General features: G+C 46.4%; 1 protein-coding gene across 5 annotated transcripts in view; it reads left to right on the top strand.

Moving 5' to 3' along the window:
* The window catches only part of Pcnt (pericentrin), an 86,944-nt gene that overhangs the window by 9,188 nt on the left and 54,796 nt on the right, over positions 1-22,960 (top strand). For 3 of the 5 annotated variants that reach the window (XM_038341777.1, XM_038341778.1, XM_038341775.1), the window contains exons 8-15: positions 1,067-1,178; positions 3,061-3,301; positions 4,112-4,199; positions 9,008-9,185; positions 10,763-10,980; positions 14,244-14,701; positions 17,126-17,690; positions 19,177-19,386. In XM_038341777.1, coding sequence (XP_038197705.1) covers positions 1,067-1,178; positions 3,061-3,301; positions 4,112-4,199; positions 9,008-9,185; positions 10,763-10,980; positions 14,244-14,701; positions 17,126-17,690; positions 19,177-19,386 — 2,070 coding nt within the window. The remainder of the gene's footprint in view (positions 1-1,066; positions 1,179-3,060; positions 3,302-4,111; positions 4,200-9,007; positions 9,186-10,762; positions 10,981-14,243; positions 14,702-17,125; positions 17,691-19,176; positions 19,387-22,960) is intronic. The other 2 variants (XM_038341779.1, XM_038341776.1) reach the window with 1 other exon arrangement.

Below are 22,960 nucleotides of genomic sequence, written 5' to 3'. Positions count from 1 at the left end.
GTTGCTGGTCGCTTCCCCACTTTGGGAGCTTGTGTGGCACCTTCAGGAACTATGAAAGCCAGGTCCCAGGAAGGAGGCTCTCTGGTCCGATCCCGTTGTCTGGAGTCTATGGTGTCAACAGTAGTCTCAATCATTAGTTATTTTCTTCTTTCATTGGTGAATTGGTAGATCCTTCTGCTGGTGAGGCTGCTAGAAGTGGCCACTCGGGCTCCTGGAGGCCTTTGTGTGGAAACAAAGAGGTGCATATCAGCCTGAACCAGGGCTTCACTTTGGCCTTGGTCCTGGTGACATCTTTTTTTGTTTCCGACACCTGAAGATTAATTCCACAATTAGGAATTACTTGTGCTGTGTAGGTGTGTGAATTCTTTGCAATCAAAAGGTTGGAGGGAACCTACTTCATAAATGTGAAATGGGGGAGCCTCCTTATTTCGTGTATGGTAGGTATTGTGGTTCATGCTGTTTTCTTAGACTCCCCTAGATAAACATGGAGTGGAACTCATTGGAATGCTTGCTTTGGAGTTCCACGAGTAGTTTCAAAGTGACCCTGTCGGCTCTAAGTGGAGGCTTTAAGTCAGCACACATGGGGTATGTGATATAGAAACACACAACCCTAGTCCAGGTCAGTAGGCAGGGAGGCATGTTGTTCCCAGGGCATGGCCCGGGTTAAAGCTGCTTTGTGAGCAAACTTCTTTAATTTTTATTTTTGAAACAGTGTTGCTTTGTTGGCCAGGCTGGCCCTGAAGTGCTGGGCTCAAGCAGTCTTTCTGCCTCAGATTCTTTAGTAGCTGGGACAGCAGTGTGTGCACTGCTGCTGCTCTTTAACCTTGGCCTTGTTTGGTTGAAATTGTTCACACTGCTGTGCTTCAGTTGTTGCTTTTGCTGCTGTTTGAGCTGTAGGCTCGGGATCTGAGCTCTTATTCTCTATGTATCTCATGCTTTCTTGTGAGATGAGATGTGAAACTCTAAGTTTTCAGTAGTTTCAGAGACAGGAACAGTAACACAGAGCCACACACGTGCTGCCTGTCCGTCTCCTTTGGTTCTCATGGGACATTTTTCTTCTTCACAGTTAGAGACTCTTCAGGCATCCTATGAAGACCTAAAGGCTCAGTCTCAAGAAGAAATCAGACACCTGTGGTCCCAGCTTGAGTCTATGAAAACCAACAGAGAGGAACTGAATGGTGAGGAATTTTGTGGGGTGTCCTTAAAAGCTAATCTGTGAAGATTTTCATTTATTCTTATTTATCTATTCATTCATTCATTTTGAAGTGGCGCATTAGAACCTAAGGCCTTGTACATTCTTAGCAAGGGCTGTATCACTCACTAATCAAATCCCAGCCCTGAAATTGATTTTTGTTTGAACCATATTTGGGGGGGGGGAGGAGAGAGAAGAATTTGGAAAGGGAGAGAGGAACACGGGGGGGGGGAAAGGAGGGAGGGGGAGAGAGAGGAAAAATGTAATGCAAACTTGTGAACTTGTTTGTACATCTTACTTTGTTTTTTTGAGACAGGGTTTCTCTGTAAGTTTGGAGCTTGTCCTTGTAGACCAGGCTGGTCTCGAACTCATGGAGATCCACCTGTCTCTGCCTCCCGTGTGCTGGGATTAAAAGCGTGGCTTGTGCATCTTGAAAATGATACATGTTTTGTATACAAATGAAAAATTTTGACATCAGAATGTATCTGCTGCTCTTGCAGAGGATACGCACTTGGTACCCAGCACCTTTATGGCAGGTTCACAACCCTGTATAACTCCAGTTCTGGGGAATCTGATGTCCTCTTCTGGCCTTTATGGGCACTGCTTGCCCGTACATATGGGCAGACATACCCTCATAGACATAAAATAAAAATAAATCTTTAAAAAAGGAAAGGAAATTTGTACATTAGAGAGGTTTCATTTTTTTCCTTTTTGTCCCTCAGTGTATCAGCTGAGTGGTGATCACATGACTGTGCCTCCGATGGTACAGGTTCTTCTGGTGTACAGGGGTGATGGATGTAATAGCAGGGTCCTTCTAGAGAAGAGATAGGCTGACTAGGACTAGTGTGGTCCTCCATGGAACTTCATCTTCAGGGAACTTTGATATAAAACCTTTGGGGATGTAACTAGTCAATCTAGTCAATCTACATTGTTAGTGGTTGCCATAGGTTGTAGCAGACTTTCTTTCGGGCCACCAACCAGCTCCCAAATCATGACGTGGAGAATTATTATTTATGAATGCTCAGCCTTATTCTTGTTTCTTGCTAGCTTTTTTAACTTAACCTGTTTCTCTTCATCTCTGTTTAGCCTCCAGGCTTTCTACCTCTCTTTTTGTAATTTCTACTCCGTGTCTGCTGGCTGGTGGCTGCTTCACTGGCCTTTAGGGATCTCTTTCTCCCCTGTTTTCTTCTCCCAAGCCTAGATTCCTCCTACTTATTTTCTCTGCCTGCCAGCCCCACCTATCCCGTTACTGCCCAGCTATTGGACAGTCAACTCTTTATTAGACCAATCAGGTATCTCAGGCAATCAAGGTGAAACAACAACACATCTTTACATAGTTAAACGTGCAGCATAAACAAAAGCAACATACCTTTATATAGTTTAGCAAATGCAACATAAACAAATGTAACACACCTTTATATAGTTAAAGTAATATTCCACAACACTAGTCAGTAGCATTCGCTGGGTTGCAAGCTTACATGTGTTCTGTGTTGCTGTGCAGAAAACGATCACTTTGATAGCCTCAGATATAAGCTCAAAGAAAGTTTGGGTTGCTGTGTCTGTGTTCTCTGTTCAGGAATTCCCTCACCTCACGTCCAGGGGTCAGCAGCTGCGCCTTGTTCCAAACCTGTTTCTAGAGTCACTGAGATGATGACAGGATACAGTTCTCTGTTGCCAGGACCAAGCTTCTTGTCACAACCAGTCGCCCTAACTCCCAGGTGCTCAGCTTTCTAAGGGGTTGCTGAGATGCTGAGTGACCCCGAGGCAGGAGGCTCTTACCTACTCACAGTCAGGAGGGGTAGGCCCTTCTCAGAGTCTGCTCAGGGACCTTGCTTTCCCGTGTGATTATTTGATTCCTCCTGCCGAAGGGTCATGGGAGCTGCCGCTGGCCCGAGACGCTCACCTGGAGGAGCTGGAGCACCTGCGTGCAGACTTCGCTAAGCAGCAGCAGCAGGAGAGAGCCCAGCACGAGTTGGAGCTGGAGCACCTGCGGGTCTATTTTGAGAAGAAGTTGAGGGATGCTGAGAAGACATACCAAGAAGACCTGACCTTGTTCCAGCAACGGCTGCAGGAGACCAGGGAGGATTCTCTGGAGTGTGGGGAGATCAGGTAATGGAGATATTGTTCCCATTGAGTAGCCTTCTGAGATGTGGGCTGTTTGCCCTTCTTCCGTTTGTGATCTCATACTAATGGAGTACAATAAAGCTGGGCTTTTTTGTTGTTTTTATTTTTGTTGCCTTAGCTAGCCTGGAACTCAGAGTCCACCTGCCTCTGCTTCCCTAATATTGGAATTAAAGGTGTGTACCACCATGTCAAGCCCAGGAGAGCCAGCCTGTGGCCCTGTGATCCAGTCCCACTCCTCTGTGTTATATAGTACTGGCTAAACAACATATAGGCCTAGCATCATCTGGGCCTTAATGCCGATTCTTACCTCTGTGTGGTTGGGCCCAGGAACAGAGTGGGCAAAAAAGGGGTGCACTAAAGCTGTTACTTTATTTAACCTTTTTAAATGTTTGTTTGTTTATGTATATGAATGTTTTGCCTGCATGTATGTTGGGTACCACGTGCTCTTGGAAGTCAGAAAAACGTGTTGGCTCCCCTAGAACTGGAGCTACAGACCCCTTTGAGCCACCATGTGGGTGCTGAGGATTGAACTCAGGCTTTTTGCAAGAGCAACCAGTGCTTTTAACCACCGAGCCCTCTGTCAGCCCTCAAAGCTATTTTACTTAGTTCTGTTGTTTTTTGTTTTGAGAAAGGGTCTCACCGTGTAGCCCTGGCTGTCCTGGAGTTCACTGTGCAGACCAGGCTGGCCTTTGCACTCAGAGACTCGCCTGCCTCTGCCTCTTGAGTGCTGGAATTCGGGGTATGTGCCACCATGCCCAGCACACTAAAGCTTTTCTACGTGTCTTCTCTCTCTAGTTCATCCTGTATATTCCCAGAGGAGACATTTGGCCCAGAAAGAAAGGAGCAACCTGATCCACTTGATCTTCAGCTTGAGCAGCCTAAGGTGACAGGCTGTGTGTTTTACTCTGAGAGGAGGTTGAGCGTCATTCGTCTTTACATTAGAAGTTGGCTGTCTTCCGCCTCGTAAAATGTGCTGTTCTGTCTTTGTTGAGTCCTCACTCAGGGAAACTCGATTTTCTGTCTTCAGAACACCTTTAGCCTCTCTCTCGTGTGCGTCCTGGCCTGTCTGAGGCTGTGTCCCTCCCCCTAGTCCTGCTTGCTTGCAGTGCTGCTCATTTCCCAGCTATCACCAAGGCTTCCTCTGCTGCCCTGCACATCTGCCAGCCTCGACTGGACATACTGGCAGGGGTGAAGCTAGGTCATTGGGTTTTTAAAAAAGTCTGTTTATTCAGTGTGTTTGTGTGTACGTGGGTGTGCGCCACAGCCTGTCTGTGGAGGTCAGAGGACAATTGTGTGGGTGTGATTTTGCTCCCTCTCAGCATGTGGGTCCGCTAGATAGAAATCAGGTTGTCAAGCTTAGCAGCAAGCATCCCCACCTGCTGAGCCACCTTGCCGTCCCATGGGACTGTTTGTCTTTAGTTATGTGTTAAGTGTCTTCATTAGTCTTTGTTCTTCAACTGTCGCCATGTTTCTTATTTCTGTTATTTTGAGCCTCTGTGGAGTAGCGCTATCCAAACTGCTTCCTGGACTGGTGGAACCTGCCCTGACTGCAGACCGCGCACAGTGGCCTCCAACACACGCAGTGGCTGTGCATTGCATGCCGCTGTGCACTGAGGTCACCTGATGGTTATTCCCAGCTGTTCCAGCAACCCTAGCGCCTGCCGTACTGGGCAGTGCAGTCTTCAGCGCAGCGCTGCCCTGGCTGCAGGCATGCTCTGCCTCCTCCAGCGCCAGCTCTCGGGGTGATGGCCATGAGTGGTTGCTCTCTGTGATGCTGTGTTCGTTGGCTTGAGGCTGCTATGACAAATCACGGACTCGGAACTTAAAGAACAGATAAAGTTCAAGATCAAAGTGCTACAGCTTAGTCCTCTGCTTCTTGATGTGCAAATGAAGTCTTTTCCTAATTCTTTTTTTTTTCTTTTTTTTCTTTTTTTTTTCTTTCTTTATTTTTTTTTTCTTTTCCTAATTCTTTTGTGTGTTTGTGTGTGTGTGCTCTCGCACGTATCTGTCTGTCCTGATCTCGTTGATCATCTCTTTATCTTTTGATTTTCTTGTCCTCGTCTCCCAAGTGTTAGGATTACAAGTGCGCACCATCCCATGGCTTTATGCGGTGCTGGGTATCCAACCCAGGACTTGTGTATGTTAGACAAGCGCTCAATACAAACCGGGTTATATCTCCAGGCCCTTGCTCATGTCTCCTTGTAAAGATGCAGTTGGCATGGATTATGGCCGCTCTGATGTTGTATTTTACTTTAGTCACCCTTTAAACCCCCCATCTTAATCAGCCCTATCCTGAGGCCTGGAGATATAACCCCCCCCCCCCATCTTAAACAACCCTATCCTGAGGCCTGGAGATAGGACTCTATATAGCATGTGAACTTGGGAGAGAGTCACACTTAACCTATGACAGGTTTTTTCCAGCCCTTGAAATCCCTTTTGCCTAAGTGTCTGTAATAACTGGTTTCTCCCTGCTCTGGTAAATGTGACAGAGCTCCCCTGTGCCCCATCTTATACCCCACTGTGTGGCTGCATCCTGTGACTCTCATTAATCCTCTGGGCTATGAGAGCCTCACACCCTTCATGTACCCTTTTTTCATGCTAGATGCAAGGCGAGGCCTCTGAATCTCGGCTCTCCTCTCGTGGGTGTTTTGTCTGGTTGGGCTGTTCCTTGGCCTGTGTTTTCTGTCATCTGTAGCTCTTGAGAGCTTCATGATTGACTTTCAGAACAAAGCTCAACATTCTTATGTTTTCTCATTCATCTTACAGCTGTTTGGATTCTATTTTCTGGGTAGGGTTTTGTTTGTTTTTCTCATTTTGCCAGTTTCCGGGTAAACTTATTACCATTTTGATCTTATGTGTGGATGTTTGTGGAGGTCAGAGATCTGTTTGTGAGGGTCAGATCTCTTTTTCACCATGTGGGTTCAGTGCATGATGGTTGCTGAGTACCTTTACCTGCTGAGCCGTCCCTGGCATCTCTTTAGTGCTTAGAGATGTCTGCTTCCTGCATTGTATCTATTTTCTGTCTGTCTGGTTTCTGGTGTTGAAGGCAGGTGTTCCCCGTGCAGGTTGGTGATCTGTGACCCCTTGCCTTCAAGTGTACTGTGAATTCCATGTATCTGAGTCATCTCTTTGTACTAGCTCAGAGATGCACTAAGGGGACTAGTGACATTGATGTCACCCCTAAGGTCTTTGGACTCCTCCATTGAAGGTTCTTTTGCTTCCCAGTGGGGGCTTCTGCTACCTTTGTAACTTGAGGAAAGGGGCAGGAGGAGCCCCCCCCCCACTCTGCTTCTATGCCTGGGGACCCTGGTGTGTGCAGGGAGAGAATGCTATCCACTTGGTGGGATCTGCCCTGGGTCTGCCTGTCCCAGTCTGAGGCCTTCATGTCCACCACGAGCTTCCATCCTGCTCCTGGTTCTTGGCTCTCCTTTTCTGAGAGTCCCGACTTCAGGATCTCCACCTGCCAGCAGCGGGTGGACACTGATCCATGCTCCTCTCTGTTTCTGCTTTTCATAAGTTTATAAATAACATTTTCTTAAAAGTGTGTCAGGAGGGTGTAGAGCTAGAAATGATGGGTTCTCTGTCTAATTAAAAAAAAAATGCTTGCGGGTATATGTAAAATGTTGACAGGCGACAGTCCTCTGCAGTTTTCCTGACTGGTCTCACCACAGCTGGGGAGTGGACGTCACCAAAATGCATGCCCCGTGTCTGAGTGACTGACTGTCTCTTGTGCGTTCATGACTTTGGTTAGTCCTGAAGCTGAGTGTCTTTTCACTTGATTTTCAACTATTATTCCATTCGTTGTGACTGTATTCCTTCTCTTTGCCCGTTTTGCTTCTGTCGTCTTTGCTCTTTTCTCTAGTTGAATAATTCCCAGCACTGTTCGCCTTTGTGCCCGGATGGAGGTGCTTGTTTTCATGCTTTTGCTTGTTGGGCCCCGACCATCTCTTTCTTTGGAGTGGGCCAAGCAATCCTGGGTGACTCCACCCTTCTGACTCGCATTGCTTATCTCTTGTTTACCCTCAGTGAGCCAGCGAGTCCCACATCTTGCTGTCACAGGGCCAAATCTGTCTCAGCAGCTTCACGATCCTTCTTTCTCTAACAGTAAGAATATAAGTCTTGTTTTGAAAGGTAGTTTTGAGGAAATGGGTTCAGTGGCTACATTTTCCATATATGCAGATCCATCCATTCTGTGCTGAAGAGAGCGCTCTGAACCTGCAAGGGCGGAGCCTATTCTTAGGGCTAGGGACTTGGTGGCAACTAGAGATCCACTTGGGTTGCCTCTTCCTTTTTGTAGGGACTGTATCCTTGCCCCACATCTGAACAAGTCCAGAATCGGGCTCTGAGAGGGATGTTCAGAGGCAGAGAGGATGCCATAGAAGTTGGAATGAGGAAGTGTGGAGGCCTATCCTACCTCCATGTGGCTCATGGTATGTCTGAAGCAGAGAAGTGACAGTCACAGCACCCGGAGGCAGTCAGCAGAGACCTCAGGCCAGAGCAGGTTCTCCTGAGAGCCATGGGGTCGCCTGCAGGGCGACACTGATACAGGAATAGGACCTGATGACTGAAGTGATTGTGTTAGGCCCAAATCCATGGATCCCCACAAAAGCCAACGAAGGAGACCGAGTCCCATGTGTAAAAGCAAAGAGCTTTTATTTTAATCAAGTTTGCAAACTCAGTCTCTCCACATGTCCAACATATTGAAATATCCGGAGAGCCCTGAGCTCAATTAGAATAGGGTTTTTATAGTAGTAAAGGTGGGGGTGAGGGGTCTCTGAGGTTCAAGACCCCTGATTGGCTGACATTTGTCTAGGTGTGTCCTGGTGAAGTGCTGGCAGGTGATCCTATTTACAGTTCTTGGAATGCCAGGAATTTCCTTTGAATGGCCTGCTCTTGGGTGGGGGTCGGATAATCTTGGCCTGCCAGGCACTGTCTCAGGGTAAACTATTGAGACTCCAGACTCCATTTAAATTTATCTATGGCCGGAGTCCCAGGTGATAATGGTTGGAAGTAAAGAACTTTCTTTGGATGACCAGCCCAGACTTAGCTTTTATGGCTGGCCCCCACAACTGAAGTGGTGAGCTGAATTTATTGGCAGGCAGGCTAAACCCGGGATGCGAGCAAGAGAGAGTAGCCTTTAGGAGAGCTCTGACCAGGGCGTGAAATGACTGTCAGAACGGCCTCCATGCTACCCGGAACAGACTTGGGCCAGCGCTCTGAATGCTAGTCATCGGCATCGTCATTATTGGGTGTCAGATCACAGAAGTACAGAGCTTAGGAGAGGCCTAGGCTTAAGATATGAGACTGGATAAAGGATGCTGGGGGTGGGGAGACAACTGAACTCTAAGGAGGAGAGATGCCAACGATGGACAGTAGAGGAAGCCCGTTAGATACCATAGACACCACTGCGAAGGGATGCCCATGGGTAGGATGGCTTCTACTTGCTGCCATGGCCTCTTGTGCTTGCTGTTCTCAGGCTGTAGCCACTGCTGCTGTGGGTTCTGGGATCCTGTCAGGACACTGGTGGACGGGAAGAAGTACTGTGCCGTGTCTGTACCAGGGTCAGTTGTGTGGCTTATGAATCTGGTTGGGTTTATGTTTTGCTCTGAATATAGCAGGAAATGTCCCGAGATTAGTAACAGAACAGGGTGATGGGGTTCACTGACTCACCTGTCCTGTGTGGTCCTTTAGGAGAACTCTACAAGTTTACATGCAGGACTGGAAGAAGACCCCAGGCATGAAGCAGGTGTGTTGAGTTCTTCCCTCGATTTCCAACTCAAGGAGGACAAGTCACACAGCCACCACCTGAGGCCTGAGGAAGCAGAACAGGAGAGGCTTCCACTTGGATTCTCAGACCAGCACAGCCAAGGTGTGTCCCATCTGTCCATCCAGGCTCCTTATTTTCCTGCCAGTGCCAGTCTCGGGAGAAGGCTGCTGCTTTCCTCATGTTTTCTGTCCATGGAGCACCTGGACACATGGCTGCTTCGGCTGTCATTAGTGATGTCCACACGAAGACCATGAGCCTGCCACAGTGTAATGCAGACCCCTGCTGAAGGATTCATCCCTCGCAGTTAGATGGGGCTGAGGTCAGGGGTGCTGGCCTTAGCGCAGGACACCTGCCTGCTGTTGGATGGGGCTGAGGTCAGGGGTGCTGGCCTTAGCCCAGGACACCTGCCTGCTGTTGGATGGAGCTGAGGTCAGGGGTGCTGGCCTTAGCGAAGGACACCTGCCTGCTGTTGGATGGGGCTGAGGTCAGGGGTGCTGGCCTTAGCGAAGGACACCTGTCTGCTGTTGGCTTGCTCTGTCTGTAGAGATGGTTTTCTCCAGACCAGGTTTGGGTCTGATGGAGTCACATTCTAGTCTTAGGAACTGAAGTCACTTTCGAGAAGAGACTTGCTGGAACAGCGTGCAGCACCAGAGGTTACTGCTCACCTAGGGGGCTGATATTAGATTCTGCTCTGCTTCTTCAGGCCTAGCATAGTGGCTCAGCTGGTCAGACCAAGACTGCGGGTCACCCAGAGAGCATGAGGGAAGGAGCTCATGTGGGGTGGCCTGGAGGGAGAAGCATAGAAAGACTCTGGTTATCTTAGAGGCGTGGTCCACGGGTCTGGATAGCAGTCAGGCCCAGTGACTCTAGAAGTGGGCAGCAGAGGCCAGCTGCCGTGAAACACGGTGACAGAGTGTCTCCATTGCTGTCCAGCCCTCCTGAGTACAGTGAGGAAGTGAGGAAGCCAGGTTGAGGGCCCGCCTCAAGCAGCGATGGGATCAGTTTTGGCCATCGCTTTCTGCGACGTGAAAGCCTGTGTTACTCTGGAGTTCCATTCAGTGTTGGACAGGGCAGGGAGAGAGGTGTATAGTCCCGCTTGAGAGCCAGGGGTCAACACGCTCCTGTCCCTTATTGCCCTTGTCCTTGTGGTACCAGGGACATACATGTTCTGTCATTTGTGCTGCTTATGTTCACGCAGTCCCTGAAGCGTAACTTGTTCTTACTCTAAACGCAGGGCTTGTGCCTTTGTTTCCATCTCCAGAGAAGACCCAGGCCTGGTTTAGAGGGGGCCGTGTGCTCAATTCGCACACTCACTTCCTAGGTGTGCCTCAGTTCAGGCTCAGGCCCTATGCCAGTCCCTGTGGGTCTGATGCTGGGCACAGGGTTCACTCTGGGTGACTGGCAGCAGGTCCGCAGTGTGCCTGACCTTAAGGAATACCTTGAGCTGCCTAGGTGTATGCCGTGGAGACCCCAGGGAACGCCACAACTCAGGGTAGGCCAGGGATGTACCTACAGAGAGGACACTGAAGACCTGGCTCCTCTGCTGCCCTGAGTCAGCATCAGGGTGTTCAAAGCGTGGTGTCCTGTTAGCCGAATAGTGTGCAGGTAGCTGCCATTCTCTTGATGCCACCTGTGGATACAGGGTCTATGATTGTCTTCCCTCTCCCTTGTTCCTCAAGAGCTCACACAAGGACGTCTCCAGTATGAACAGGACATGGCTTTGGAGGTCGATGCTCAGGTGGCTGCCAGAATCCTGAGTTTGGAAGCTGAACAGAAGGTTAAACTTTCACTTCTTCAGACTGAGCTCAAGGAAGAAATTGAACTCTTAAAAATAGAGAACAGAAATTTACAGGAGAAGCTTCAGCACGAGACCCACCTGAAGGAGGACCTGGAGAATGTGAGTAGTGACCCTCAGCAAGGCTTGTGGTCTGTGTGCACCAGGAGGTCCTGAGGACACCCGAACTATGCATGGCACTGCTGTCGGAGTGTGTGCGCCAGATTCTTGAGGAAAGAAATGCAAGTGGGCTTTCCAGAAAGCCTCTTTAAGGTCTGGTACCCAAGGCCAGAGCCGGTTTAGCTCCTTAAGAAAATGGCCAGGCATCCTCAGGGACTCCCAGAAAGGGCACTGGCAATCTTCTGATCCGCATGCCAGCCACCGTCTTCAAAGTATTCCAGATTCTTCACAGCCTTCATGGTGATTGTTCAACTCCTGTGGAAAATTAAGATACCGAGCCTCTCCCTAGGTATTTGTCAGCTTGAGTAAGTCACGGCCATACCATTGTGGGCATGGGCAGAATGGAAAATGTCAGCCTTTTCACAGTTACAAAGGGGCCTTCATTATGCAGCCAGCGCCGCTCGAGGAGTGGGAACTGATATGTCTTTTGCTGCATGTATGTTAACCATGGTCTCTTCATCGTACTTTTAACCATGTCTGAACACATGCCTTTCATGCCTCTGCCCTCTTCATGCCTTTGTTCTTCTTTGTAAATGACTTCATAGATTTTCATTCTCCATCAGAAAAGAACTTTAGAAAAGTTTCTTTTTGCCTACAAGTTTGATTACCAAATTGCCTTTAAAATTAAGGACCTGGTAAGGACTTGGATAAGCTAGTAATAGATAGAGCCTTGTGGAAAGTTGTGTGAACCACCTTGCCCAAGTCAGCAGCCATTCATGTGCTGGCTGGCAGTTTATCGTCTGTGGCCTCTGATCTTTCCAGACAGAGTTTCCTAAACAATAGATGTTTGTTTCCCAGGCCACGTTTTTATCTGGAGAATCAGTTCAAGAAAGGAATGTGGCCAGGCATGGTGGTACATGGCTTTAATCCCAGTACTTCAAAGGCAGGGGCAGGCAGATCTTTGACTTTGAGGGCAGCCTGGTCTGTATACAGAATTCCATGATAGTCAGGGTTACACACAGAAACCCTTTCTCAAAAAAACAAAACAAGCTACCACCAGGCGGTGGTGGCACAGGCCTTTAATCCCAGCACTCGGGAGGCAGAGGCAAGCGGATCACTGTGAGTTCAAGGCCAGCCTGGTCTACAAGAGCTAGTTCCAGGACAGGCTCCAAAGCTACAAAGAAACCCTGTCTCGAGAAAACAAAACAAAATAACAACAACAACAAACCCCAACAAAACAAGCAAACAACAAAAATAGTAAGAATAAGGGAATGTGGAATTCTCCTATAGTAATTTTGTTTAATTTTTGCTTTAAACATTTTGAAGTTCTGTTACACATTTACATGTTTATGATTATATCTTCCTGGAAGATTTACCTTTTTAGTATTAATAAAATATATCCTGATACTCTTTGCCCTAAAATCAGTTTTCTCTTTTTATTAGTATAGTTATGCCATCCTTGATGTTCATGTAAAAAAAAAGTTTTTGACATAATAGTCTTGCTGAATTATGGAATGCTAGGATTATAGGTGTGTGCCACTATGTTTCGCATTGTGCTTTTTCTTAGCTTTTTGTTTTTATATATTTTTTATTTAGGTTAATGAATGTAAAATATATTTAATGTAGAGTGTGTTGTATAATATTAACTTACTTTGGTAATCTCTGCCTTTAAATTATAGTGCTGAGTCTACGAACATTTAATGCATTTACTGATGTTAGATTTAGGCCTGCCACTTTGTTATTAATTTTCTATATGTTCCTCTGCCCCTTTTTTCTAATCTTTTATGCTGCAGTTTTCTAGGTGTTAACATCCATGTATGTATCAACAAGAACAGTGTTAAAAGATTTGCTCTGAAAAGTCAGGGATTTGAAGAAATTAAGGGGGCCATGGATGGTAGTATCCCCAGTATCCCAGTACTGCAGAGACGAGAGAGGCCTGTGAGCAGGAGTTCAAAACCATCATTGGCTGTGTAGTGAGTTTGAGGCCAGCCTGGCTTACGTTATGAGATCTCCATCTCACGGTAAAAATAAAAGCAGAACAACAACAAAACCTAAAAAGTAAATTAAGAAAACTGAAAGCTATTATGGGAACTAATCGTCTTGGACTTTCTTAGCATGTCTGATGCCCTTCACTCCCTCCTGAGGTCTGAGGCCATGGGTGTATCGTTTCTTCCTATTTTTAGAATTTCCTTTACTATATCCTGCTGTTTGGGTCCTTTGTACAAGTTTTTTTTTTTATTGAAAGCCTTTTTTCTCATCTTTATCCTTACTCTCCCTGCTGCAGTGAAATGTCTTAGACAAGTTTTGTTGTTTGGGTCAGGGTTTAAGTTATTGGCTTGAACCCTGTTCTGATGATTCTGTTATCTCTGCCATCTTGGAAGTGTTCCAGATTGATTGTATTATCTCTTTAGCATGGGTCCCATTTTCCTGTTTGCTTGTTTTATATCCTCCAGCTTTGTGCTACATGTGGATATTGTAGGGGATGTGTTGTGAGATTGGATTCTACAGGGCTTTGAAATTGTGTTTCAGCAGGCAGTTATCGTGATGGATTCGTCGTCCACGCGCCATCTCTGTTTTGGGATGAATGTTTTGTTCAGTTCTTGTAGCTTTAGCCTGTCTGCTTTCAGAGCCCGTTCTATGTCCACATTAACTGGAGTCAGCCTTGGTTTGGGCCGTGGCTGGTGCTCTGCTCAGGAAGAGTTGGCCTGATTAGATTTGTTTACTTGTCACCAGAAGAAAGGAACTTAGTCTTTAGCTTGGTGGACAGGTCACACTCACATTCCTTTTTGACACTGATTCGCTTCTTATTGATGGTAGTGTTTATTCCCTACTCTTTTCTTTCTTAGAATTTAAGGTATCTGCCTAGCCTTAGCTTTTTTATTTATCTTCCTATTCAAGTGCTCTTTAGAATTATTTTGTTTGTTATAGATCAGGTGACTTAAACTTGTCTCTCTTGGGTTCCTCCTCTTGCTGTATTGGATGTGGTCCCCCTTGCAAAAGACCCATAGGTCCGTCTTTGCTGCAGGCTCATGTGAATGCGTGCCCATGTGTTTGTGTGCATGGCTTCAGGTGTTGGGTTTTGTGGCGTAAAAGTTTTCAGGTGTGAAAGTTTTACTTTTGTCTCATTTAGGGTATTTTCATTCCCATCAAAATAAGATGGATAAACTGTAGAAATTTTTGTATTCAGGGACACACTGGGGTCATTGCATCCAACAATCTTTTCCTGTAGTTTCTTTCCTCTTATATAAAACCTTCTCATCTTATAGGTCAAACGTAGTCTAGTTGAAGACCATCAGGTAAAACTAAATAAAGCTGAGGAGAAGATTCAGCTGTTGAAACAAGAATTCCAAAGAAAGGAAGCAGAATGGGAGCGTTCACACGAGGCCCTAAAGAGAGAAGCCGAAGAGAGATTAACCTCCATGTTTCTTGAGCTAAGAGAAAAGGCTGAGTGTGAGAAACAGTCCATAATAAGCAGGTTTGAGCTTCGGGAGTCTGGCATGAAGCACCTGCAGGACCAGCAGGCGGCCCAGATCTTGGATCTGGAGAGATCTCTGATGGAGCAGCAGGGCCGCCTGAGGGAGCTGGAACAAGAACTCACTAGAGATGAAGCTCTGCCCTGTAGCCAGTGTGGCCAGGAGCCCCTTTTGGCTCAGGATGAGGAGCATGCCACTCTCCTCCGGGAGAAGGAAGACTGTGCCCTCCAGCTGATGATGGCCCAGAACAGGTGGGTAATGTGCAGTGGTGGGTTTGGTGTGGAGCCTCCTGCCCAGCGTGCTGGCAGGGGTAAGAGGGACCTCGGAGGATGTAGAGGGGGCTTGGTTGGGAAACTGGAAGGAAGTGGAACAAGGTGTGCTATACCACATTTTTACCAACCCAGAAGAGAAGGCTTGTGCTCCACGGTAGGTCTGCTGGGAGTAGCATAGTCACGTCTGTCCTCTGGAGCTTGAGTACCTTGCATGGACATGAGTGTGCTTGTATCCTGGGTGTCTTCATCCTTGTTTGCTTGTTTGTTTTTGAGAAGAGGTCTCCTTTTGGCGCCCAAGCTGTCTTAAAGGTACACTACAGTCCTCTAGCCTCAGCCTCTTAAATGCTGGATTATAAATACATCCTACCATATCTAGCTTTTGTTTTGAGACATAGCCTTGTTGTATAGGCTTTGTTGACTCTTGTGTAGCCCTGGCTGGCCTCTAACTCCTAATCTTTCCACCTTTGTCTTCCGCATGCTATGGTTAAAATATATGTACTATGCCCATTTATGCTTTTGTTCTTTGTTTACATATTTTAAAATTTCAGTGACAGATCTTTTTGTTTGTTTGTTTGTTTTGTTTTGTTTTGTCTTGTTTTTTGTTTTTAGAGACAGGGTTTCTCTGTAGCTTTAGAGCCTGTCCTGGAACTAGCTCTTGTAGACCAGGCTGGTCTCGAACTCAGAGATCCGCCTGCCTCTGCTTCCCGAGTGCTGGGATTGTAGGCATGTGCCACCACTGCCTGGCCAGATCTTTTTTTTTTTTTTTAAATAATAATAAACTGAATTTTATTTTTTATTCTTTTAAATGTTTTCATATATTTAAATTCCTAAAAGCTATTTTCTGTGTATGGGTGTTGTTCTGTCTGTTTGTATGTCTGTGTACTACATGCCTACCTGGTACCTCTGGAGGCCAGAAGAGAGCATCAAATCCCCAGGAACTGGAGTTATAGATGTTTTTGAGCTGCCACGTGGGTGCAGGGATTTGAACCCATGTCCTGGAAGAGCAGCCAGTGCCCTGAACTCCTCAGCCATCTCTCTAATCACTCAGTGACAGAATCTTTTTATTTGGTTGGTTTTTTGAGACAGGGTCTCTCTGTAGTCCTGGCTGTCCTGGAACTTAGGATTTAGACCAGTCTGATTTCCAGTGTACTGAGATCTGCCTGCCTCTGCTTCCCAAGTTCTGGGATTAAAGGCATTGCCACTGTACCTGGCACGTAGTAACAGAATCTTAAGCCTCACTTATGAGGTCTTATGCGGATGTCCTTCATTGAGATGAGTGTTTTGTGGGTCTTTTCAGCTTTAAGCATATTGTTTTAAAAGTAAACATTTCCTTCTAAGTCACATGCTTCCTTGAAGATACAGATTCAGAACAGAAACAGATTATTTAGCCCCCAGTCCTCAGATTGGAGAGGCTAATGTATGCTTGCCATGGGACTCTTGAATCTGCGGTGGATTGGCCCCCTTCGTTCTCCACCTTCCCCAGCTTCTCAGCATCGGAATGCTAAGGACTCTGGGCTTGAGATTCAAGTTCAGGTGCAGACCTGTTATTGTCTGGGTCAGATCTCCAACTCCACAGGACCTTGAGATCCTGTCTCGCAGAGATCCTACAGCTCAGTACTCTGTGGAAGACCCAAAGCCCTTGGTCCTGGGAGGTGGCTCAGTGGGGAAGAGGGTGTGTCAAAGCTGGGTCTGGCTGCACGGCCTGTTAGCTGGAACAGCGAGCTTCGGGTTCAGTGGCATACTCTGATTCCAGGGAATGAGACAGGGATGTACAAAAGAAGATGCCCAGTGCCCTCCTGTGGCCTCTGTGTGTGTGTGTGTGGTACATATGTGCACACACAAACACAGACACACACACTCACATGCTCTTGAAAGTCACAGGTCATGTGTAGATAAACTTGATAAACTTACCATGAAACCTAGCCTGTTCGGGACCTGGCACTGTCTGGTTGGTCACCATTCTAGAGGTTCGGGATCAGCTCCTCTCCTTCAGTTAAGCCTTCCTTCTCTCTTCGGCCTTCTGCTGTTCTTGCCCTGGGCCCTTATGCTGCTTTATGGCTCTCTTAGGTAATAATCTTCCCTGTCAGGGCACAGAGAAGTCTGGGGTTCAATGCTGTTACAAGTGACCTGCTGAGCCTGCCGTTTGAGGTCCTTCCTGTAGGAATGTGTATGAAGTTTCTCTGTGGGTGCTGCGTCTTCCCGGAGTCTTAGGAACTGGTGACTCCATGGTTCTTGACCTTTGAGTTGCTCAGGCTTCATATGGCCCCTGAATTTATCCTAGGGAGAGTGCAATTCTAGGACCTAGGCATCTCTCTGTGGGAAATGTAGCTTGTGGCTCAGAGGGGCTATGTATAGTGTGCCCATATGCCCTATTGCTTGTGTGCTCCTTGAGTGTTTCCTCAGGTTTTTGGAGGAGCGTAAAGAGATTATGGAGAAGTTTGCCAAGGAACAAGACGCTTTCTTTCGGGATGCCCAGGAGAAGCATACCCATGAACTCCAGCTCCTGCAGCAGGGACACCAGCAGCAACTTCAGGCCCTGAGGATAGAGCTCGAGACCAAGCACCACTCTGAGCTCGCTGAACAGCTTGCCTCCCTGGAGAGCAGGCAGCAGGTACTTCTTGAGACGCATGTGGCTGAACTGCAGGTAAAACACAATGCTGAAATCAGCGCTTTAGAGATGAGACATTTGTCCAGTTTGGACGCGTTGGAATCCTGTTACTTGGCCGACATTCAGACTATTCGGGATGAACACAGAAAGGCTTTGGAGCTTTTGCGAGCAGAACTCGAGGAACAGCTACAGAAAAAGGACTCTTCTCACAAAGAGCTTTTGACACATGAGTTGGAAAAACTGAAACTGAAACACGATGAGGAGCTTCAGTCTGCAAAAGACAGCTTGAGAGTCAGAATGCATGCCAGACACACGGGGACCGGGAAAGACCTGGCCACTGACCTACAAGGCGCACAGCAGGTAAGGTGCCGGGGCCCCTTTCTTGATTCAGGACTGGTCTCCCTATTACTCATGTATGGGCCACATGTTATATGTCTCTGGGCATTTGTGCACATGTATCTATCTCTGTGTCTTGTTTAACAAGTCTGAATGTGTCTGTAAATCATGTACCTATGTCTCTTGTGCCCGTGTATACATCTCTGTGTCGGCACATATGTGTTTTTGTGTGTATATCTGTACCTCATTGGTTGATAGCAGTGTTGACTTATGGGCTCACTGTAGATGATCAAAACAGTCAGGTAGGGTTGCATTGATAGGTCTCGGAGCTCCTGAAGCCGACCCAAATCCCTCCTATGCATCCTAGTTTTGAGACCATAGTAGATGGATCTGATTTTTATGTTGTACATGCAAAGCCTTGTTTCCCTTTTTGATTGATATTTCCTGAAAGTCAGTGGGTTTTTTTGTTTATTTGTTTGCTTTGTTTTTTGGCATGAAGAACATGGATGTGATAGTACCTTTGGCTGGTACTTCAAGTTTTTTATATGAAGAGGAAATTTCTGGCAAACTCACAGTTGGCTCATGTCTGTTCACAAGACATATGAGTTTGTGATTGTGAATAAGCCCTACCTACCAACTTAAAACCCATTTAGTGTGCTTTATACTTCTCTGCCCTTCCTAGATGATGGATTCTATCTTCCTGAAATGTTTTAGGCTGTTGTGTAGTAATACATGGAGCAACTGGGAGAGCCTACTGTGTGGTGTAATCATCCTAATGTCTAGACTGACCTACTGTGTGTGGTGTGTCCATCCTAATGTCTAGACTGACCTACTGTGTGTGGTGCGTCCATCCTAATGTCTAGACTGACCTAGAGACAGGAGCCATTCTGTTTCTCTGGACTGATTTGGAGAACTGTTTAGGACTGCTGGGAGGTCTTCAATACCGCCCTGTACTCTAGAATTGCAGCTTTGGTTTAGTAGACTTCTGTTCTCCCTTGCCACAAACCAGTACAAGTTAAGGGACTGGACCTTGTTCCCAGTCCACGGATCTGAACCTGTGGATCATCTTGATTCATTTGCTTTAAAGAGAATTGGGTTCTGAGCTGGAGAGATGGTTCAGCACTTGCTGCTTTTCCAGAGGGTCCAGGTTTGGTTCCCAGCACCCATACCAAGCAGCTCACAACTGCCTATAACTCCAGCTCCAGGAGGTTCAACACCTCTGACCTCTGCTGACACCTGCTCTTCTATACCCATACCCACACGCAGACACACACCTTACATAATTAAAAATGATAGGAATGCATCTTAAAATTCTAAGATAAAGTTTATTTTAAAAGTAGAGGCATAGGTCTCACACAAATACTTTAAACCATGGTTGAACTTTATTGGTGATAGAATTTAATTATAGGAAGCATTTGGAATGATTACCACTTCCTGCACATATTATACTCCTGGGATGGGGAAATCTGGGGTACACTATGGCTTGACACCTGTGGAAACTCTCTCTTAGCAGGAGGAACTGGCTGTGGCTCTGCATAATCAGAGGCACCTGCTAGAGAAGGACGGGCATGCAGCCTTGGGTAGCATGGGTGCTGAGGTCCTGCAGCACCAAGCTGTGCCTGAGGATCCAGGAGCCCCACACACTGTTGAAATGCAGAAACCACAAGCAGAGTTGGCCAAACCTCCAGAGCTGAAGGCATCTCAGGAACAGGCGGCACAGGTAAGCTTCCCCATGTATCGTCATTAGGGTAGCACTTTCAGTGATGTTGTGCTGTCTAGGGCCAGTAGGTGATGATCACCGTGGAGCCACACTGGCCTTGGGTACTGGGGTCTCTGCCAGAGCTCAGCTCAGTGGGGAGTAATGGTTTTTTTTTAATTTTTTAAAAAATGTTTATTTATTATGTATACAATATATGCCTGCAAGCCAGAAGAGGGCACCAGATCTCATTACAGATGGTTGTGAGCCACCATGTGGTTTCTGGGAATTGAACTCAGGACCTTTGGAATAGCGGGCAATGCTCTTAACCGCTGAGCCATCTCTCCAGCCCGGAGTAATGTTTTGTTTTGGTTTTGAGTTTGATTTGTGTGTATTTGTATATTCATGTGTCTGTTTGTTACATTTGTGTGGATGCACACAGTGTGTGTGTGTGTGTGTGTTTGTACATGTGTAGAGGCCAGAGGTTGACTGTCAAATGTCTTTCTCAATCATCTGTCTTATTTCTTGAAGTCGAGTCTCTCTCTTGAATCCAGACCTCACTGTTGCAGCTAGTCTAGAGGGCCAGATTGCTCTGAGGATCCTGTCTTTGCCTTCTGCTTGCTGCGATTATAGGCAAGTCCTCTTGCTTTTATGTGGTACTGGGGATTTGAACTCTTGTCCTCAGAGTTAGGGCAAGTACTTTACCTGCTGAGCCATCTCTCCTGTCTTAAGAGCAGTACTTAAATGCCTGCTCACAAAGACAGGACACAAGTAGGCATTGACTCAACTGTTGATTCCATGTGGAGAGAGTAGAGGATGTGATGGAGTAAGCTGCTCCACATGGTTGTGACTGTTGACACAGTGCAGCCGAGCACGCAGTCTGGCTTCTTATTCAGAAGATATATATAATACACACAGAGAGAGAGAGAGAGAGAGAGAGAGAGAGAGAGAGAGAGAGAGAGTGGTTTCTTCAGAATACATATATGTATTATATAAAATATCTGTTTTATATATATATATATGTAAAACATTTTGTATTTTGTTGTTGTTCTTGTTGTTGGTTTTTTGCTTTGAGACCTTTTCTCTGTGGCTTTTGGAGCCTGTTCTGGAACTCGCTCTGTAGACCAGGCTGGCCTCGAACTTACAGAGATTCCACTGTCTCTGCCTCTTAAGTACAGGGATTAAAGGCGTGTGCTACCACCGCCCGGCTGAAAATACATTCTCTGTGTCTTATCATATATCACATGGCAATTTTGAGATGCAGTCTTACAAAGCAGTAGGAACCCTTCTTGAACTGTGAAGCTGACAGGAGGGTCCTGGTTGAGGTTCCTGTGATCTGTGTGGGCTCCTACATCTGTATAAAAAATGTTCATCACCACGGTCTCCCACTATGTAATATGTTAAGATAGGTCATGACCCTGTCAAGCCCAGTCCTACATGCTGGGTCTGTACACACAGGACCATGTATAAACACTCGTGTACAGAGTACATACATGTTTATGTGCACATATTCATAGAACACGGTGTATGTACATATTCTGTATTCTGTACCTATAGACTAGAAACCCCTCTGGAGTCACGTGAGGACCCCTGAAGCTCACCTGCCTGGCTTAGATTTGAAAGGTTGACGTTTCAGGATCTCCTGGGCTTGGAAAGAGAAGAGTCTGTGTTGCCTCAAATGTAATTGGGTGTTTTTGTGAAATGTGCTAGTTTATTGAGATGATTTCTTTTTATAATACCATCTCTTGAGGTACTTTTTAAAAACAAGGGTATAGGCTGGGGAGATGGCCACTGTTACAGGCTGGGGAGATGACCACTGGCTGCCCTTTCAGAGGACCTGAGTTCAATTCCTAGCATGTACATGGCAATTCAGTATGGTCTGTAGCTTGAGTTCCAGAGGGAGCCAGCACCCTCTTTTGGCCTCCATAGGCACCAGGCACACAAATGATATACAGACTTATTTACAGGTAAAACTCTTATTACACTGAAAATAAGATTTAATTAAAAATAAAAGCCTAGGGGCTGGAGCGGTGGCTCAGAGGTTAAGAGCACTGATTGCTCTTCCAGAGGTCCTGAGTTTAATTCCCAGCAACCACATGGTGGCTCACAACCATCTGTAATGAGATCTGGTGCCCTCTACTGGCCTATAGGACATAAGTAGGCAGAATATTTATACATAATAAATAAATAAATCTTTAAAAAAAATAAAAATAAATAAATAAAAGCCTAAAAGATGCTGAGAGTGTGAGAGATAGTCCTCCCACAGAGAACACACTGAGAGTGGGAGAGATAGCCCTCCCCACAGAGGACACACCAGTTGGTCAGCCAGTACCAGTGGTCAGCCCTGAAAACATGTACAGGTAACATTATACAGACTGACTAGGGTGTATTTATGTATTTAGGTGTGTGTGTGTGTGTGTGTGTGTGTGTGTGTGTGTGTACATAAATACATGTAAAAACAATGAATGAAAAAGAGGCCATGCATTTGAAAGAGAGCACGGAGGGGTGTATGGGAGAGTCTGGAGGGAGGAAAGGGAAGGGGAAAAGGATATAATCTCAAAAAATAAAAAATATATTTTTAAAAATGTTATTATGAGTCAGGCATAATGGCACCTGCCTTTTATCCCAGCACTCAGTGACTAGACACAGGCAGATCTCTGAGTTTGAGGCCAGCCTGATCTATATAGTGAATTCCAGGCCAGCCAGGGATAGATACAGAAGACCCTATTCCAAAAACAAACAAAAGTTACTATAAAAAGACAAAAACAAGGCTACAATAATATATTTTTTAACTATCAGATAGAGCCTAGGTTTGCTAGCTTAATAGCTCATAGTCGCTGCGACATGTGGCTTGATTTCTGAAATTAGAATTTGTAAATCACTTAAAGTCTAGGCATTGGCCTCTGGGTCCTGCTCAGGGCTCAGCCTTCAAGGGCTGTTACAAAGTGGCAAGGGATCTTAGAAGACGAGATCTGCTGCAGGGTAGTACTGTGCTTGAGAGCCAGAGAGAGTGGACGGGTCTGGAGGGAGCCTTATACACAGGGCTCTCTAGGTTGATTTACACAAGCATTGCCCCTCCTGTCTCGAGGGGCCGTGCTGAGCTGCCAGTGTGCCAGTGTGCCAGTACCTTTTCAGTGATTTGCTCTCCTGTTGCCGGTGGTAGCTCTTACCCATTCTCTCTGTTGCTACATGGGCTTTCAGAGCTACGTATGAAGGTTGTTTTCTGATTTTCCATGCTTGTCTTGGGCGGTAGTGCTGGGGTCATTTGTGGTAGAACTCTCATGTAGAGAACTTGGGGCCATTGTGGCTGCACTGGTGAGTGCTTGGCAGTATCTGTAGTGATGCTGTCGATGCTTGAGGTGTCTGATTGTTTCTAGGGATGGTGTAGCTTTGCCTCTGTTGGCTGGGTGCATAATTGATGCCTTCTCGCGTGGGTGCTGTGTACAGCTGATTTCAAAGACAGGAACAGTTGTCTGTGATGAGGTAGGGGTGCTACTTTACTGTTTTATGTTAGCTGAAAAATCATTACATTTTGCCAGGCAACAGTGGTGCATTCCTTTGATCCCAGCACTCAGGAGGCAGAGGCAGGCTGATCTCT

Source organism: Arvicola amphibius, chromosome 9, assembly GCF_903992535.2.
Source record: "Arvicola amphibius chromosome 9, mArvAmp1.2, whole genome shotgun sequence".
Taxonomy (NCBI): domain Eukaryota; kingdom Metazoa; phylum Chordata; class Mammalia; order Rodentia; family Cricetidae; genus Arvicola; species Arvicola amphibius.
The sequence above is the reverse complement of the archived record's forward strand: the minus strand, read 5'-3'. Positions and strand labels throughout refer to the sequence as shown.